Raw genomic sequence first — 19,934 nt, 5'->3', positions numbered from 1 at the left:
ATATGTGTGTATATGTATGTGTATATTTCATCATCATCATCATCATCATCATCATCATCATTATCCTGAATGATGTTTCATTAGAATTTTTCCCTGAGCAGTAACAAGAAAGGGCTGAAATAAAAACTGAAGACCCTTTTTGCCAGTGCCTGGCAAATTAAAATGGGGTAAAAATAATAAACATGCTTTATAAGTTACTTTTTGTGCAAAAATGCATTACGGGTTTTTTTAATGGTTATACAAGACACAAATAAGAAGCTTACCAGAATTCCCTCTTAGAATTGTGATCAATAAAAATAATCACAATATGAAGACATTTCCATAGGATTTTAAAGTCTACAAAGAAATTCTCTAAAACTACTCTGGGATGTAGGCAGTACAAACACAATTTTCCCTCTTTTGTATAGTTGAGGAAACTTAAAGTCAACCACTTAAATGGCTTGCTCTTTATCACATGACTAGTAGACATCAAACTGGGGTTTCAACCTAGATTTTCTGATTCCAGTTCTAGCACTTTTTCTGTTACATCATAGAATATCAATATATAATAAATCAATTTAAATAATGCCCCATGTATGGCTTTTTTTTTCTTTTTTGGCTAGGCAATGGGTTAAGTGACTTGCCCAGGGTCACACAGCTAGTATGTGTTATGTGTCTGAGGCCGGATTTGAACTCAGGTCCTCCTGAATCCAGAGCTGGTGCTCTGTCCACTATGCCATCTAGCTGCCCCCCATGTATGGCTTTTTATAGCTTAGAATTTGGCAATATTCTTGGAGGGATATGGTTTAAAATTATCATAATGGTCAGAGACATTGTCTTATTTTTCCATTTAATAAATGGTATCTCAAAGACAAAGGAAATTATATTTTTAAGGATTCAAAATCATTATATTTGTATCTCCCAGGCAGAATACTGTATCATCAGGAGCATGTTTGTGTCATTTTTGACCACTGGAAGAAAACTAACATTCATTGAAATGGTCTTGACTAGCTTGTTAAATCTGATGCCTGGTGAACTTCACAAAATTACCTATGGCAAACTGAGAGGGGAAATTATGAACCAACTTACCAATTGAATTGAAATATTTTCTGAGATTAAAAGAATTTTAAGAATGATTGTTATCAAAATTTCCTCCTCAAAACATAATGCCTCTGCTATAGTCCAATTCCTATGACTCACCATGGTTCTCTAAGGCTGTACCAGTGGAGTGCAAATTTTGGTAAATCCTATCAGGGATAAAAAGTTCAAGTTTAAGCCCCAACATTAGGCCGTCTTCTGAAAACCGCTCTAGTCATAAATTCATTATGAAAGCTGCTATCCAGGTGATGAATATTTTTGGCTACCCCAATTCAGCAAAACTGCCTCCAAAGGCATGAAGAAGTAGATATCCTCATAATCTACACTGAGAAAATAGCAGCTCTTTGTCAGGAGCTCTTTCTCCCTAATTGCATTATCATATAATTCTGGATATCAACCCCTTTCTCTTCCCTTTCTCTAGTTTTTGATAAAAAAGAAGCCTAGTCCTTATCAAGGCCAACACTTCTACCTGTATCTTTGATTCCATTTTTCCTGTCTGCCTGAAAGCTTACCCTTCCAATAATTCTCAACTCCTTTATAATTTTAAATCTGTTCCTATCTTCCAGCTCCTTTCCTATTTCCTACAAATATACACTCAAGATATACCATCCTATATCTTTTCTTCTTGTTATTGTTAAACTCATAATGGTAGGCTAAGTCTATATTCTTTGCCTCCTCTTTCTCTCCTTTCTCTTTCTCCTCTATTCCTTGTAATATGGCTTCTGACCTCAACACTCATCTGAAACTGCTGTCTCCAAGTTTATCAACACTCTCTACATTACCAAATCAGATGGTCTCTTGTCACTATTCCTTCTTCTTTACCTCTCTGAAGCATTTCACATTGTCCCTTGACTCTTCTTTTTGGGTATGCTTTTTTTCCCATCCTCCCCCCCCCCCACTTATCATGCTACTCCTCTTCAGTCATCTCTGCTGGATCATGGCCCATATTCTACCTACCATGTATGGGTATATCCCAGGGTTATGTCATGGGCTCTTTTTTTCTTTCTTTATATCCTCCTTCAGTAATTTTGTCAGCTCTGATGGGTTCAATTATCTTCTCTATGCCAAAGAATCCTATATCTATAAGTATGTCTATATCTACACATATATAAACATACATTTATACATACATACCTATAGTTACATGTATATAAATATATCCTTATACACGTATTCATATACTCACAGTAGCTAGAGCTAGATACACATATACGGACATCTGTGTGCATGGATGCATAAAAGCATGCAAACCAGACTTGCATGTATGGTCACCTATTGGTCATTTACAACTAGATATCTCAAAACATAGGAATCATTATCTTTGCTCCCAAACTCTCCCCTTTGCCTAATTTTTCTACTTCTGTTAAGGGCACAGATGTCTTTCTACTCAACCAGGTTCACAGTGTGGAAGCCATCCTCAATTTCTCAATCTTCTGTGACCCTCATATCCAGTCAGTTGTCATGGTTTTGTCTGTTCTACTTCACAAATTGTCTCAGTCTGTCTTTTCTCCATTCACATGATCCCCACTCTGGTTTAGACTTTACCACCTCTTTTTTTTTTAAACCATTGCAATGACTTCCTAATGAATCTCAAACCTCCTCAATATATTCTCCATATCAGAAACACCAGTGGCACCAAATTATTTATGGGATAAAAAAAATCATCTCCTCTGCTTGTCACTTGAAGCACTTCATTATCTGGTTTCAATCGACTTTTCCAGGCTTACTGTGTTTTACTGTCTTTGATATACTCTACAAATTGGCCTAATAACTGCTCCCCATACATGACATTCCATCTTCTGCCACTACGTCTTGGAATGTCAGATTGACTCCAAGAGAAACGCACCCCCTATGCCCTTTGCCTTGTAGAATTCTTAGCTCCCTCTAAGGCTCAGCTCATGTGCTACTTCCTGCCTATTCTGATCCCCACAGTCGCTAGCATTCCTCTCAAAATTGTTTTATATTTACATATATGTCTAATTGACTGGACGATAATTAAGGCTAGGGACTATTTTATTTTGGTCTTTGTACCCCAAATATTTAGCACAGTGCCTGAAACATAAATGTTTATAAATGCTATAATGAATGAATCAACTGATGAAATAATACATCTCCAAGTACTGAAGTGATGGACAATATTACTAACTCACCCTAAATGGAAAAATATACCTCCCTCCTATGAATATTCTGTTGGTAGTTTAGACATATATAGTGAAAGAAGGACAACAGACATAGCCCAAATGGTACCTCTGTACCCCCAAGACATTAAAAGGAATAAAAGGAAGATCTTCATTGTGTTGGATAATAGTACCCTCTATCATCCTATATAAAGAATTAATGTGAATGTACAGATAAGAATTAAACAGTATGAAAAGTCCTCATGGGGAAATGGGGAATGGAGATGGAATAGGTTTCTATTTGATATGGCAGTACACATACTGATGAAACCAGAAATTCAACAAAGTGACAAGCAAAACTGTTAAAATGAAAAGAAGAACAGTCAAAATGTGACATTCACACTTTCTCTTATCAGGCTCAGCTTAGGAAAATGGCTAGTGGAATTAGAATGAAGTCAAAGCTTTGAAAGCTAGTAAGAGAGAAAGTCACCTTGCACATCTGATGTATTTTGAACTCCGTGTAAGAACATGAGTATAGTAGTACCAAGGAGCCTCACTATAAACTGTATTTTGGTTTCACACCATGGAACTGATTCATAGACAAAATACCTTAAAATAAGCCATTCCTTTGGTCTTTAGAGGCCAAATTGGGTGGTATAGGGTGCTCTACAGATTTGCCTTACACTGTAAAATTATATTCTGTAGCTCAAGGTGTTACAGTCAATTTTCAATGATTTTGCCATAAATAGCGTTGGAGGATGGTAGTAAGAGTTTAAATATTTCAATAATAAGTATATTAAACTACAAAGCATATACAAACATTAAAATTGTATCAAATTTGGATATTCCTGCCTCCTATAATTATTTTTTAAATATTGAAGAAATATACTTAGCAGGACAATCACAACTATGTTAATATATTGCAAATCATAAATGTTTCTACCTTCAATGTGTTCACCCTAAGTTTACAGACACTACATCTTACAAAGATTGAATCGCAAACATTTTAAACATGTTAATCTTTTAAAAGTTACCTCTACGTGTTGTTTGATTGGTTTTTAGTTGTGTCCAATTCTTTGTGACCCCATTTGGGGTTTTCTCAGCAAAGATAATGGAATGGTTTGCCATTTCCTTCCCCAGTTCATTTTACAGATGAGGAAACTGAGGCAAAGAAGGTTAAGTGACTTGTTCATGATCACATAGGTAGTAAGTATCTGAGGCTAGATATGAATTCGGAAGATGAGTTTTCCTGACTCCAAGCCCTGTACTCTATACACTGTGCCACCTAGCTGCCCTACCCTTAAGTTTAGAAGTCTCTATATGAAAGCTTATTTATTTGTTTATCTATTCATTCATTTATCTAAACATTTTTTTAATTTATTTTTGATATGGCCATGCCTATATGACAAAGTACTTAAAGTATTTCAAGTAGCTACAAGTATTTTTTGTCATAATTAAACAGCATATAAAAAAAGAAGAGATACATGTAAGTTGTTAGTAATCTACATTAAATTATGTTAAAACATGAAAAAATGGAGATTTATTAAAGAGCATCATAAATATATCCTCTATAATTAAAGTAAATTGTAAAAATTAAATTAACCTATTTCTTTCTACATGCAACATCATATAAAGTTCATTTCCAAATGCATATAATTCAGCCGCTTAATTCAAGAGTCTATCTGCGCATAGTATCAGAAATATGAGATAGCAACTCAGACATGCTCTTTAAATTATCATCAGAATTCTCCAAACCTTAGTGAAGCAAATGAAGATTCTAATTGCATTTTATTTGGCTTTTCTTAAATAAAAACAATTGATTTGTTAAAGAAAAAGGGTAAGGATTTTTAAAAATTTGGCTTAATACTTATAGGGAGAACAAGAGAAAATTAATATTTAGAGCTCTAAAATAACCCCCTCCCCCAAAAAAATTGCACATCAAAACTAATAACATAAAATGGTCAACTTTAGGTCCAAACAGATGAATGACAACCAGAAACCTAAAGGAACATCTGATTTACTGCCTCAAAAATCAGGATATAATAAAATTCACCAAGCTGGAGGGGTCATCAGAAATCTCACTTTGTAGATGAAGAAAACATAGCCTAGGAAAGTTGTGGCATGACAGTAGTTGCACAGCCAGCTAATAGAAGAGGTGGAACTAGAATCCAGGTTTCCTGATCCTCATTCTCTTGGTCATATCCAGTTGTTGTGATGGTTAAGTAAATAAAAATCTTATAACCACTCAAACCTTGAGGTCTTTATGCCAGAAATTGGTTCTCACGCCTTGAAACAAACAGCAACAATGAAAATTCTTAGCATCACTGTCAAATACACGTTTCAGAATAAATCCAAATTTGAGAAATCCTGTCTGACTTGACCTCTGATATTCATCTAATATAAAATTAACTTTACTCCTAACTCTCCAGCCATCTCCTTCACAGTCTTTACAGCTATCTTGTGACCGTCTGATAACTTTTACACACCACTTCTACTCTCTATCCTCAGTTTTCCCTCACAATTTTGGAAATACAAATCACAATTAAGGTAATTGCCACTGTTCTGGAAAGTTAGTGGTAACATATTCTGCTATGGCCTCATTCACTATCTCTGGAACTTTTCAGACCAAAGCACCCCTTCTCAGGCCACCACTCCTCTTTATGTATCATCTCCCCTAGTAGAATTTAAACTCCTTGAGGGCAAGGACTGTCTTTGTTCTTATATTTGAATCTCTAGAGTTTAGCACAGTTTTGAGATCATCTTAAGCACTTCTTATAGATTTGTTTTCATTCAAACATTCGTAGCTAACATTTTATAGACTTTAAAGTTTCCGAAACACATTATTATATGTCACACTGTTTGATCCTCCAACAACTCTAGAGGTAAGTGTTATTATTATCATCAACATTTTACAGATGACAAAACTGAAGAAGACAGAGGTTAAGTGATGTGTCCACGGTCAACAATAATACTCTTAGGGAGAATTTGAACTCAGGTCTTCCAGACTTCACATTTACTGCTCTATCTGCTGTACCATCTAGCTACCTCACTCCCAAAAGTATACTTCTTAAGAATATATGTCTTCATTTTCAGAAGTCTTACAAGAGTCCTACACAATGTTACAATGATACAACCTAATCCTGTCATGAAAAATTAACTTTGCCAACCATAATGGTAATAGGAGCTACTTTCCCAACTTTCTGCTAATCTCCCTATTTTTCATTAGTGTTGTTATGTATTGTTATGTGTTAATTTATTATTAGTAGTGCAATAACAATACACTACCAACCACAACATTTATTAACATATTTAGAAAAATAATTCCATTTTAAATGGATGAAGCTTATTTCAACTGAAATATTTGGACTGCTTCCATTTTTTTTCCATGCTGAATTTTTCTCCTTATTTCAGATTTTTAAAACTTGGGAGAACTCTGTTATCTGATATCCATCTTTAAACTCAGGGTTATGTCATCTTAATCATCAATGTATATGTATTTTATTGAACATTTCATTGCTTAGTCGTTTCAATTGTGTCTGATTCTTTGTGACCCCGTTTGGGGTTTTCTTAGCAAAGATACTGGAGTGGTTTGCCATTTCCTTGTCTAGCTCATTTTTTATAGACAAGGAAAGTGAGGCAAACAGGGTTAAGTGCTTGCTCAGTGTCACATTGCTAGTAAGTAAGTGTCTGAGGCCAGATTTGAACTCAGGAAGATGAGTCTTCTTGATTCCAGGCTCACTATCCACGGTGCCACCTAGCTGGCCCTATTTATTGAACATATTCATGTATAATTTAAAGAATTAACTTTTACCATCCTAAAAGTATGCATGCAACTTGGATTATATTCAACTATGATATAATTTTATGCAATATTTTAAAGGATAGTTAACTTTTGAAAGTGTCACTGACACTTAAACTATTATGAATATACTTATAGTACTTATTTAATATATTGTCTTAGAGACAAAAATTTCTTTTAATTGTCTATTGATTTTAGGGACAGGTTCTGAGTAGAGGATTCAGTCAGGGTAATCTTGGGAGTCAGCATTATTTGGAGCCTTCACAGGATCAGAGGTTTAGAGCTACAAGGGGCCTTTAGTGATCTAGTTCAAAATCTTCATTTTCAGATGGAAGAATGGAGACTCTGAGATGGTAAGTGACATTTCCAGGGTCATGTATGTGGCATAGGTAGGATTGGAATCGTGATCCTCTCACCCTCCATCTAGGTTGCTTCTCCTTTCTTAAAAAGTTATCTTTTCTTTTATATCACCTACATTTCCCAAGTTCCAATTTCTTTCCATTGTAGCACCAATGTTCCCTTAGGCTGCACTCTTAATATGCAATGGTTCTTGGGAGGAGTCACAAATTAAGCTTTCACATTAAATAATTACAGACTGCTTTAGATCTACTACTCCCTTCCCCCCACCTAGATCATCAAAAGAATAATGTGGCACATTGGATAACAAGCTAGGAAATCCAAGATTTAATCAGATTTGCCCTAACTGTTGGCTGTGTGATCTTAGCGCAGGCTACTGACAGGTCTAGGTCTTAGCTTCACCATGGGTGAAAATCAGGATGAGACTGAAAATATTTAAGGTTCTTTCCAGCTTGAAATTCCATTTGGTGTTGATAATAGTAGAGTAAGGAAGATTATAAAGAGGTTAAGGTATAAAAAAGACAGCCTCCTCCATAAGTTTGCCACCCCTGTGACTATAGCACTTTCAATATTGAAATACTTGTTCAGTGTAGATAAAAAAACAACAACTATGGAATATATATATATGTATATCAATATAAATTGGTGAGAATTTTTAAAGGCAGTTTAGATTTAGTAAATACACACACACACACATAAATATTTTACTAAATCAAAATTGCCTTTAACAAAATTCACATCAATTTCCTCCCTTGTTCTATTCCCTCCCCTTTTTTCTCCTGTGGCTAATACATGTCCTTATCTATTATTTCATTTTAACTACAATCAGAATTCAAACCAGAAAAATAATTGTGGTGATGATACTGGTAACAATAACAATGACAACAACAATAATAAGCAACACTCAAAGAAAATTAGGAACTGGGGGTGGTGGTGGTGGTGGTAGAATCTAAAGAATGTTTATTCATGAGATGCAGGCAGTGAGGTTGATCCATAGATAGAGTTCTGGACCAGGAGTCAAGAAGACTTGAGTTCAAATCTAACCTTAGACACTAACTGTGTGACCCTGAGCAAGTCACTTAACCTCTGTTTTCTTCAATTTCCCCTTTTGGGCATAATAATAATACTTCTCTCCCATGGTTATTCTGACAATAAAATGATAGAATGTTTGTAAAGTCCTTGCAAGCCTTGATTTGCAGACTTTAAAGCACTGCAGAAATGCTGACTATTATTATTACAAAGAAATCAGCACTTATCTATTCCAAATAAGATGGGACTAGAAAGGAAAAGCACAGTATTTGAAATCATGATTCCAAGTCCTTTTTGTATTTATCTTCTTGATTGACCATGAAAATAGGCACTGGCCTGTGTACTCAGGGCATAAAAGACATGTTCTGACCCCATAACCAGAGGCTACACATACAATGTAACACTCTGCTTTTCCTTTGCATTCCCTTATTTGTTTTTCTGATGAAGTGATGGTTGATGTTCTTGAAGGCAAATTCTTATTTTTTCTTATAGAAAAGCAGTGAAAAGTTGAGAGGCATGAAAAGTGTTAAGGTAGACAAGATGAATGTGGGCAGAACCAGTGTAAAAATGTGTAGGTTCTGCTGACCTAATGATTTTTGGAAACGATTTCCAAGGGTATTTCCAATTACCTTCCTAAATTTCTAAAAAACAAAACCATGTTGATCATTGGCGTCTTCCTTCTTTTGAATCAAAGTTTTATTTTTGTTAAGGGCAGAGGTTGACTTCTTGACTTTTTGTTTTTAGTAATAAGAGTTTAAGATTTGGTTTTCTTGTTTTGTTTTCCAGTGTTCCATGTCATTATTATCCACAAGAGACAATGGTACTTTCCTGGATTGTTGTGAGGATAAAAATGAGATGATAGTTGCAAACCTCTCTGTAAACCTTAAAAAGGGATGAAGAAGGAGAGACAAGGCATTTACATTGTACCTACTATATGCCAGGCACTGTGCTAAGTGCTTTTATAAGTATTATCTCATATATAAATGCTAGCCATTATTATTGTTATTATTGCAAATTGCAACATTCCTATTTGTTTTGAAACAGTCAAAAGTAACAAGGGAAAATTTATATCAGAATGATAAGATTATAGACAGGAATCTTGGGTAACAATAACCTAACAACCCTTAATCTTCATTCTTTTAGAGTTGGCCAAGAGAAATGAAGGAAACACATAATGGAAGAGATAGGTATAATAATTAAATGATTTGAAGCCTAAATTGGATAATAATAATTTTAGCTTCAAATCTTCTGAAAATTTCTGAAGTTTTATATTTTAGCATATAAACATTTTATATTACTTTAAAAAGACAGGTTGCCATGGCATATTCTGAAGCATGAGGTCTCTTCTTTCAAAGCAGTGTAGGGACCTAAAATTGCACAACTCAGCAGGATAACTAAATCTATACTAAAAATGACAGTAATGACACACAAATATCAATCTACAAAGTCCCATTTTTACATCAGTGCAAGACATGTCTGAAAATATGTTGAGCAGAATCAATGGACATGGATATTTGTTTAAAAAGACCATTCTTTTACCTTTTATTTTTTTTGAGGCAATCAGGGTAAAGTGACTTGTTCAGGGTCACACAGCTAGTAAGTGCCTGAGACCAGATTTGAACTCAGGTCATCCTGACTTCAGGGCTGGTACTCTAGCGACTGCGCCACTTAGCTGCCCCTAAATAGCCATTCTAAGGTTTATCTTGTCACCTCCCTTTCCCCTTTAGAATTTAGGAAATGAACTTAAGATCTCTAGGTTATAGAGCAAAGTCCACTTAGTCTGTAGAGTGAAGTGGGGTGGTAGAATCTTATGGTGTATGACTGCTCACAAAATAAAAACAACCTCCTGATACATAAAATTTGTAAAGCTACACTACTCCAAATCACCTTCAAACTGATGTAAAATGTGTGTGCTTAAAGAAGTTTACCATTCCACATGCAAGAAAAAGAGCAAACCAAACACCACTACAATGCGGCACTCCAAAGAGAAAGTCACCAACACACATAAGATACATTAAAACGATGTGGCTTAACATTTTTTAAGACTGTGTTTCAGCAAAATGTTAGAGAAGTTTTTTTTAATTACTTATGCTTAATTCATTCATTAAGATCACTTCAACTTATGGCTGAGGTTTTTTACTGATAAATGGAATTGGATGATGAGCAAACTGAATTACTGAATAACATAACAAGAAACCTAGATATATTGTTTCTTAGTTGCTCATCACGTCAAGGGATAAGAGCCACAAGTTTGTAACTCATAGACTTAAAAAGCTGAAGTGACACACCTCTAGTCACATAGATACAAAGTGTCAGAGGCAGGCTTTGAAACTAAGTCTTCCTGTTTCTAAGTCCAGCACCCCACCCACCATCCACTCCATAGAGTATACTATACAATGGCCTGCTCAGGCGGTTACCCCAGTGTTTGAAATAACTAAGAAGGTTTAGAAGGGTTGCCCACTCTCTTTGTGATGCTTCTCCTAAGCTCTCTGCCAGTATCTGTGAATGCCCGCTAACACCTTTGTGTTTGTGTTCACCACAGTCACACAAACCTGCAGTGGTCTGAGTACTCATATTTAAAAACCAGGCTGCAGTGTTGAGCAGAGTCATGTTGTCACCTGAAGGGAAAGGCCAAAAGAAAAATAAAAAGAAAACGAGAGCTGTTCGGCTTTGTGCTAGATGTCACATAAATTTTAAAAATTCTTTTGTATTCCTATAATTCATATAAATTAAGTTTAGGTATTTTTTTCCCAAGTGTAAGTGAACAAAAAAGGTTTCTGGATGAAAATTAATTATTTGTAAAGAAGATTTTTGTTTTGTTTTGTTTTGTCTTTCTCAAGTTATGGAAGACAATTTAACAAATCCTCATTTTATATAAATCACAGAAATAATTATTACTTAAAATTTTGCTAAAAGTTTCTGTGGGGTACAAAAATATAAACCTCAACTTACAAGAGAAACAACTTATTTTATGTAACTGTATTATTTTACTATAATGAATTATAGGAGGTACAATTTCCTGAACTACTGTTGGAAACAAAATCTCTGCATTTACCAGTATACAGAAATTTTAAATTTTATAGATTACAGTGGCTCACTGTCTTTGCTCTTCTAGGGCCAAGAGTAAGCAAACAAAAAATACTTACATTAGGTGAGAGCAGAAATAAACAGTGTATTTACACACACACACACACACACACACACACACACACATGCATGATTCATGTCATTTTAGATAATATTTTCTATAATGCATCTATGTAAATGTTTAAGATTTAAAAATGCCCAAGGTACATGATATCTAAAATCACCTATGAAATTCTACAGATGAATTAAACCTATGATTTATAAACTATCGTAATTAGTTATAAAATATGTATACAGCATAACTTTAACTGAGATATACTACTGAGTTTTAATACTAAAATGCTTTGTTATTTTAAAACATATTTTGTAAACTAGTGATTTGACTTTTTTATGTACCCATGGCTTAAAGAACAGCAACAGATAATCAAAATATTTTATTATTTTAAAATCTCACAATTTACCAAAATTAGTTATATCTATTAAAGGGTAGCATAAAATAAGATAATTTGGCATTTTTACTGCTCATTTAATTGAAAAATGGTGAATAACCAGTTATTGATATTTAAGAATGAACAAAAATGGGACATAAGTAAAAATGATCAGTAGCAATACTTTTCAGTGTATGTGAATGGAAAATAACTCATCTCAGAATAATATAGAAAGTTAATTATTTGCAAATATCTCATTTTAGCAACTGGAAAATAAAAGAGCAATAGTGACATTCATTGGCATAATCATTTCAAACCATAGGAATCTTTAAAAAAAATGGTCCATAGTAACAAATGAAAATACTAAGTAAATAATAATCAGAAGGAAAAAAAAACTCACCTTCTGTGCCATTGGGTGTCATGGAATTGCTATTTATATGAGCGTTATCAAGCTTTGGACCACTGGGGGATTCACTACTACCACTTAGTCGGCTATGTGGGCTGGTTAGATCCTGCATTTCCATAGACCTAAAGACAAGAAGTCTTCCATTTGACAGATGTATTAAATTCATAACACCACTCTTTAATGTGCTTGCTATTTGATACCCTCTTTGAAATACACATGTAGAAATTTTCCTTGTATTCTTTTTTTTTTTTGTAATCCAAATGGTTGTCTTATGTTGTGACTTCTGCTACTCCTATTATGATGTTAACAGCCAATGGGAGATATCAAAGCTTATATCCATGAGAGATCACATCCTGATTTTTTTTTAAATATGCTATTCAATCCCTACTTTACTCCACCCCAAACTGAACAAGTAGTTCTGTGGGTCACAGCTCAATACATCTATTTTTAATGTTGAAAGAAGAAATTCAATCATGTTACAAAAATGTTTAAAAACACTTTTTTCACAGCAGAAAAGTTACCTTTGTATATACATAATGTAAAGGACCATCATTTTATTATAGAGTATGCTCCAAAGAAGCAATAAATTAGCACTGTGTACTCCCTCATAATTTACCACCCAATTGTAATTTAATGGGTCTCCAAACCAAATAAAACACTTGAAGCCTACAGTCCAGTGACAGGGAATGAGATATTCCTGATGCATGTGTTTACTCTGGCAAACTACTTAATTGTTCCTCTGTTTCCCTTGAAACAAATGCAGCATTAAAACATTATTATGTCGGCTCACTTGTTTGCTTTGTGGATTATATACAGCGTGCCCAATTGAGAAGGGATAAGGCCGACATACAGGGAATCCATACAGGCATTAGGCTGCCTTAGCACTTGCTAGTTCCTCAGCTGTCACTTAGTCAGGGAAATAAGAAAATTCTACTTCAGTGCTGTAATTTCACATTTTTACAATATAGAAACAGATAAATTCCCTCTGAAAGTTCTTATATTCAGCAGTTAATTATTTCATAAAGGTACAGAAGCAACTAGTCATGTTCACCATTAGAAAACTGCCAGTTTATATTTTGTAGTCTGTTAGTAAAGGGGGTAGGGGAAGATTGGGAAGATTTATTTTAAGTTACAAAAAAGCACAGCTACACATTGCTTTATTTTCTAATTAGCCAGGACTTCTAAAAATTCTAAAAAAGTCCCCCTTCCTTAAAAGAGGATATATGTATTATAAATACATAATATACACACACGTAGATGTGCATGGATATCATACATTTATATGTTGTACAAGGTGACCCAAAAATCTTGGTGCAGATTTAGGCTTTAATAGCTTAAATTAACATTAACATTAACAGCTTAAAGCTGCACTAAAACTTTTGGAACAGCTTGTACATATGAAGCTGACACATGTATGTGTATATACATACACATATATGATGTTGATACTCTTTACTCTTCACCTACAAACTCAGAGCTACTGCAAGTTAAAATTTTAGCTTAATGATTTCAATTAAATCAGTTATGTAGGGCCACTTAAAATATTCTTAATATTTCAATAGAAACTTTGAAAAACTTTCAAGTTATTTTTCCTTTGAAAACTTATCAAATTCACCTTCATTGCTGAATTCCAGCCAGGATTCCTTTAAATCCGGCTAAATCTCATCTGTTTCAGTAGGTACTCACTTATATGGGCCTGCCAGATATTTACCACGGTGAAATGATTATTGGCTCATGATGCTTTTTTTTTTCAAGCTCAGTCTCTTATTGCATTTCTTCTTACAAACAACAATCTTACATGCACAGAAAGCTGCTAAATGGCTTACAATGAAAATTTCTGCTATTAATGGTAAGAAATGAAGAAACCGTATGTAAAAATGGATGGGGATCATAAAGTGTCTTCTTCAATAAAAGCCCAATATCAGTAATGCCCTTACCTGCAACTTGAGGAAACAGCAACATCTGAACTGGTTTGAGATTTTTGCACCTGTGGTCAGGGAGAAAAATTAGACGCTGTTGTTATTCTGCCTCAGTGTCCAGGCTTAATTATACAGAGCACATGGCTGAGGATGACAATACAGCCTTTAACCGAAAGAAAAAAAGGGGGATATTGCAGCAGTGAAAGGCATATTGTCTATAAGTTGAAGTCTCAACTGTTGTTTCCTCTTGCAGGTCTATCCTTCTCCCCGTGTAAGGGGGAAGGCAGCCAAATGACGGGATAGTGATTCATCACTGGCCTATGACAGCTGCAAACTGGATTACCCCTCCCCCAATCAACATGCAAAGCAGCCTGGGGAAGGCAACTTGGAAAGGGTGCCTAGGAAAGGTAGCTATTCACCCAATCAACATGGTTAACAGAAGTAGTTCAAACATTAACCCTCCTGCATCCTCAAAAGATCTTTCATCTTCTGTTATCACTGGTTGAAATATATTTCCCACCCACCCCTTTAAGTCTTGACAGTTTCTTATCCTTATCATGTTGAACTTTTTCTACTCTTACTGTTTGTCCTTTAACCTTCATTAGAACAGTTTCTAAGCAACTCCGTTTAATGCCAGCCTGACTTAAAATAGCAAAAATGTATTTTCCATGATATATTCTGCATATAGCTATGCTACTTCTCTCATGTAAACATAAAATAATCAATATAGTTTCATTGCTTTCAGAATTAGAATGTATTTAGTCTTTAGTTAATTATCTGTCTTTTAAGCCTTGTCCAGAAAATCAGTATATTTAGTATTTCAATAATCAACTCAACACCTTGGTGAAACAGCATTATGATGGACCCTTTTGTTATTAGATGGATTTGCATTTAGTTAGGATACAATGAATAGTTTAATATACAGCCTTTGATATCACAGTCCTTCCATGGACAGTCCAAATTGCCAGCAGGTGATAAAGTTCAGGGGAAGATTGGTTGTTGACCTGGAACCACCAGTGAAGAGTATGTATTCTACCTAGTGTTTCCATGACACTCAATTCCAGATTTTTGATGTGTCTTCATTCAACCTGAACTGATATCACTAATGATTACAGAATAGAGAAGAAAAGCAAAGCATCTCAAGTGGCATAAATATTATCTAGGCAAACATAATCAGTGTTTGAGCTTTGTTATTTCTAATTATAAAATTAATAAACTTTTTGCATAAGAATAAGGTGCTCAAAGTCTGACAGGCTCATAACATTAGATATTATTTCAATGTATGCATTTCCATTACATGTATATAGGGAAAAAAACCTTAGCTAAAAAATAAATTTAAAAGATTAGATGGGAATCTAAATTTTAAAATATTCAAATAAACTAAGTCAATTTCGGGAAGCAGAGACAAGTTTCTAGAAATTAAAACACAGTCTTTTCAGAAAATGCTTAAACTCAAGATAAAATGATTGAAAGTGTAGCAATATACCTCAAGGATATACTTTCCTATTGCTATTTTTATATATCTGGAATATATTATAGGTGAAAGCTAACTGTTTTAAAAGTGATCTTGGCTTAGTTACCTAGGAGCTTATTTAGACTATACTACCTGATTACAAAAAATTCTTTTGTTGATACTTCTATTTTCATATTTGCTAGATATCTTTGTAATATAAATTTGGTATTATATAATTTGAAATAATTATATTTTATGTTTAAGGTTTGACCTGTAGAATTTCAATTTCAAAATAAGATACCACTAACTATAAAGGGAATTTTAATATGAGCACAAATGAATCTAACACTTTCCTTTAAAAAAAACCCAAAATTTAAAGGTATTTTCAAGACCACATCTTATTTCCGCTGAGCTTGGTTCAAGTTATCATGTGCTGCACTTTTTACACTCCAAGATTTCTGAAAGTCCACATCCACGATCTTCATTTCATTAAGTATACTTCAGATATATTCCTTTGTGTCTCAGGGATTATTTAAACCATGTGTTGTGTGTTACTGTATTTAAAAATGACTCTTTAATCAAAATAACTTTAAAACAACTAATCCTCACTTAGGCTGGTCAGCTGAATCCACATAGAGGTCCAGGAAAAATAAATCTACTCTCAAGAATGCGAATGCAGACAACAATTAGACACAGATGTGAGCAAAATTAGTTACAGTTTACAAAATGCTACACTTCACATGCTTTTAGTTTTTTTATATGTAGCCCAACATTACAATACAGTAAGGAAAACAGACTCTTCTAAAGACTTATGCAAAAGGACACCTATTTCTGATTGGTGTTGATTTTCTCTTATGATGTACTATGCTTAATAAAAGTCGCTGTATTTGGTAAGAGTCTAAGTTGCAATATCTTCCAAAACTGATTAAGGTTATTTTCATTAGGAAATGAAAAAAAAACTCTTCAATGGACTTCAGAAAAGATATAATAAGGCATCGAGTTAATTCAAATTTACTCTTTTTTCCTATATTTTCAAAACATTCACTATAGTGTCCTTATTTGGAGTTTCAAATGATTTCTGTATATGCATTTCCTATATTGTATCTCACATAAGGTTATACATAATTCAAATACTTAATTTTGAAGCATTTCCTCTTTATCTACAAAATAGAAATATCTTGTTGAGAGGTTCTTATAAAAGACAAACTGAAACTGATAAGAAAGTCACAGAATTCTACCCTTAAAAAAGTCAAACTGGTAACATTGACTTCTGATTAGTTAATGAGGTCTTTTAAGTTTGCCTTTTTTCTAATTAAATTTATAATTCTTCACAGATGTAAGTTTTGTTGATGTTCAATTTGTCTCTCTCATTTTGTTAAACCTCACAGAGTACTTCACCAATCCATTGAATAGCCACATTAAATCTGTTAATACCATGCTCTTCAACCCCAGAAATTATTTCCAGAAGGCAAACTTGCTTTGAGAGATCATCAAACAAGACTTAAGGTACACATTTTATCACATTTTCCCTACCACAGAGCTAGGGATGCAGAGGAAAATTCATGACTTTTGCACTGTTTATTATACTTTGCTAAATTACAAATCAAAAGCATCTGACAGAAGATCATGTATGAAGCCAAAAAGTTAATAATGTTCTGTGAAAAGTAAACTGTAAATGGTAAGGGATTCTAAATCTCAGCAGCACAGAGCAAATAAAACATAGGTACTTGTCTAAATTATGGGTTTTCCATAGTCTTTTTTTTTTGCTTGCTAGAAGCAATTTTTATAAAATGACTGTAATTTAAAACATTTTTTAACTGAAAAGAAATTTTCAAAGTGAAAGTACCAAGCTTATCCAAATAAATAGAGCTGGCAGGCAAGCTAGTTTTGTTCAACCACAGATCGACCCTAGTCCCTACCAAATCTGAAAGACAATGGCTATTTTCTCATCAGACTATTTCATAGGGAAAACCTGTCTTAATGATAATCCTGCTTTTCAAGCAGCATATTTTTCTTGGTAAAAATTCTCTCCAATCAGTACTTATAACCATAGCAACTGTATTATAACAAGCAAAAACACAGATTCAAAAGCACACACGGCACAGACAGGTATCCTTTAGACTTCACTGTTTTTATTCATTTATCCTTTAATATGCAATTTATAAATGGAATGTTTTCAAATAGAATTAATTATGGATTTCTCTACATCCAACAAGACATTGGTCTTGATCACATAGTTCAAAGCAAATTTTTTAAAAAACGGAATTCTTGTGCAAACAAGAACAATTAAATAATTGATCTATATAGCGTCTACAGTTTTCAAAGTTTAGTTGACTTAAAAAACACTTAAGTAAACTTTGACTGAAATGCTTTTGACATCTGACTAAATGTAAACTGATTTGTTCTTCAAGTATATTACCCTTCCACTGTATCCTGGTTTTCAGAAAATACCACAGATTTAAAAAAAATTCCAAGGGGCAATTTTCTTTTAAGAAACCATTTATTATATCTATCAAACACATAAGAAAGGCCTTTCCTTTGGAATTGTATCCTTAAATGGCAGACAACCTAATGCTGAACAGTGGCTCAATTAGGCTTCTCTGTCTGTCACCGCAAAGTATTTTCAGGTTTGAAAATCCACGGCTGTTCACTCACAAAGTACACTGGGCCTTAACTGTTAAGCATTTGACAATGTATGAGCGCTGTTTTTCATAAGTATATTGCTTCCAAAATGAACAGTATGGAGCAAAAGACTTAATAAAATAATTATCAATTAAAGCTTATCTGAAAAATGTTATATGATGACAAAAATGTTATACACTGTGACGTATCACTAACTTTTTCCTATTTCACCCTTGCCATTCACTTAGGTGTCAAAACATGGAGAAAAATAACCTAGTAAATACAATGACAGGTCTGAATTTAGTAAAGTTCATGTAATGTTGTGCTGAAATCTATTTTAAAATACTTATTCCAGGACATATATATTCCTAAATAGTTGGTGGTTCTTGTATCAGCTTTGGTTATGAAATAAGTTAAAAGATCTTTTAAAAATCAACATTTTGATTTCAAAGTGATAGGTATATATCTATAAGTCAAATGAAATGCCAATCAAGGCCAAAGGTTTTATTTGTATAAATGCATATTTTATCAGCCTGAAAAGTTCCTTTTTGAGGAGTCACATATTTTATCTTTGGGGGAATTTAAACATATTAAGGAAACGACTTTACTCCTCCAAAATGTGCTGCCAACTTATCTTCATTTTGCTTCCTTCTTCCAAATTTTAAGCTTTTTCTTCATGCTCAGGTATTGTTTTTGAGTGGGGCTATGAAAAAGCACTCATTGCCATTGCATATATGCAATATAACATATGCATAAATGTACCTTTTCCATTCCATATTATGCAATATTACTTGGAGAGACCATTCATAATAGCAGTGCCAAATGCTGTCTGCAAAATGTTACAATAGCCCTCCAATATTTCTCTGTTTAAATTTACAGCGTTAACGTAGAACGCAACATGTTAACTTACACGATTCGGGATGATGTATCATTAATGATTAGAATCATGTTTGTAGGTAATAACTAGATTACTTAGGATGGCACATCGGGATTAATGAAGTAATAGAAATTGCCCCACAAATTTGGCCAGTTCTAAGTATTGTTTTTCATTAAAAAAGACGAAAAAAACCCTTCAACGGAGAGGGAGGGGGAAGCCCAATCCATCTCTCCTGTTATCTATCTGGGACTTTGCCCACAAGACAGTTTTGGTCAGTCTCCACAATCAACAGCCAGCTTGTACTTACAGAGCTCTTGTCTGCTGCATCCACTAGTTTTCCGTTCTTCTCTCCCGTTCTCTGCTTTAACAAATCTCCGCTCCGTGCATGTTTAGATCCCTGGGGGAAGGTATAGTTTTGTGCTGACGACGGTGAGGGTGATTTTTAGAAGTTCTCAGTGGAGCCCAAGAACAGAAGTGCAGAGTCTCTGGAGGGCAAACCCAAGCTAAAGGCAAAGCTCCCAGTTTGTTGCTGGAGGCTCTGACTGCCGAGTGTCTGCGAGAAAACGGTTCCTCGAGGAAGAAAACCACCGCAGTGGACTTTAACAGGAAGACTTAAAGTCGGAAGTGGTACTAGAGAGTCTGTATCTAGCACCAACCCCTGAGCCATCAGCTCCCACTGTTCTATTTAGTCACAGCTTCGAGCAGTGGGCTTTCCCCCCCACCAAACAGCAGCAGATAATATCTAAGATCCTTAGACAAAGAA

General features: G+C 34.3%; 1 protein-coding gene across 7 annotated transcripts in view; it reads right to left on the bottom strand.

Moving 5' to 3' along the window:
* The window catches only part of EYA1 (EYA transcriptional coactivator and phosphatase 1), a 162,992-nt gene extending 143,380 nt beyond the window's left edge, over positions 1 to 19,612 (bottom strand). For 4 of the 7 annotated variants that reach the window (XM_021002151.2, XM_021002139.2, XM_021002143.2 and 1 more), the window contains exons 1-3: positions 19,479 to 19,612; positions 14,238 to 14,287; positions 12,295 to 12,422 (exon numbers count right to left, since the gene is read on the bottom strand). In XM_021002151.2, the coding sequence (XP_020857810.1) occupies positions 12,295 to 12,418 (124 nt within the window). In that variant the 5' untranslated portion in view covers positions 12,419 to 12,422; positions 14,238 to 14,287; positions 19,479 to 19,612. Of the gene's footprint in view, positions 1 to 12,294; positions 12,423 to 14,237; positions 14,557 to 19,478 lie in introns of those variants that run through there. The other 3 variants (XM_021002142.2, XM_021002140.2, XM_021002141.2) reach the window with 2 other exon arrangements.
* Positions 19,613 to 19,934: the final 322 nt, after the last annotated feature.

The sequence above is a fragment of the Phascolarctos cinereus genome, unplaced genomic scaffold (assembly GCF_003287225.1).
Source record: "Phascolarctos cinereus isolate Bilbo 61053 unplaced genomic scaffold, phaCin_HiC Scaffold_4;HRSCAF=312, whole genome shotgun sequence".
NCBI classification, from domain to species: Eukaryota; Metazoa; Chordata; class Mammalia; order Diprotodontia; family Phascolarctidae; genus Phascolarctos; species Phascolarctos cinereus.
This window is presented reverse-complemented; position numbering and strand designations above follow the sequence as displayed.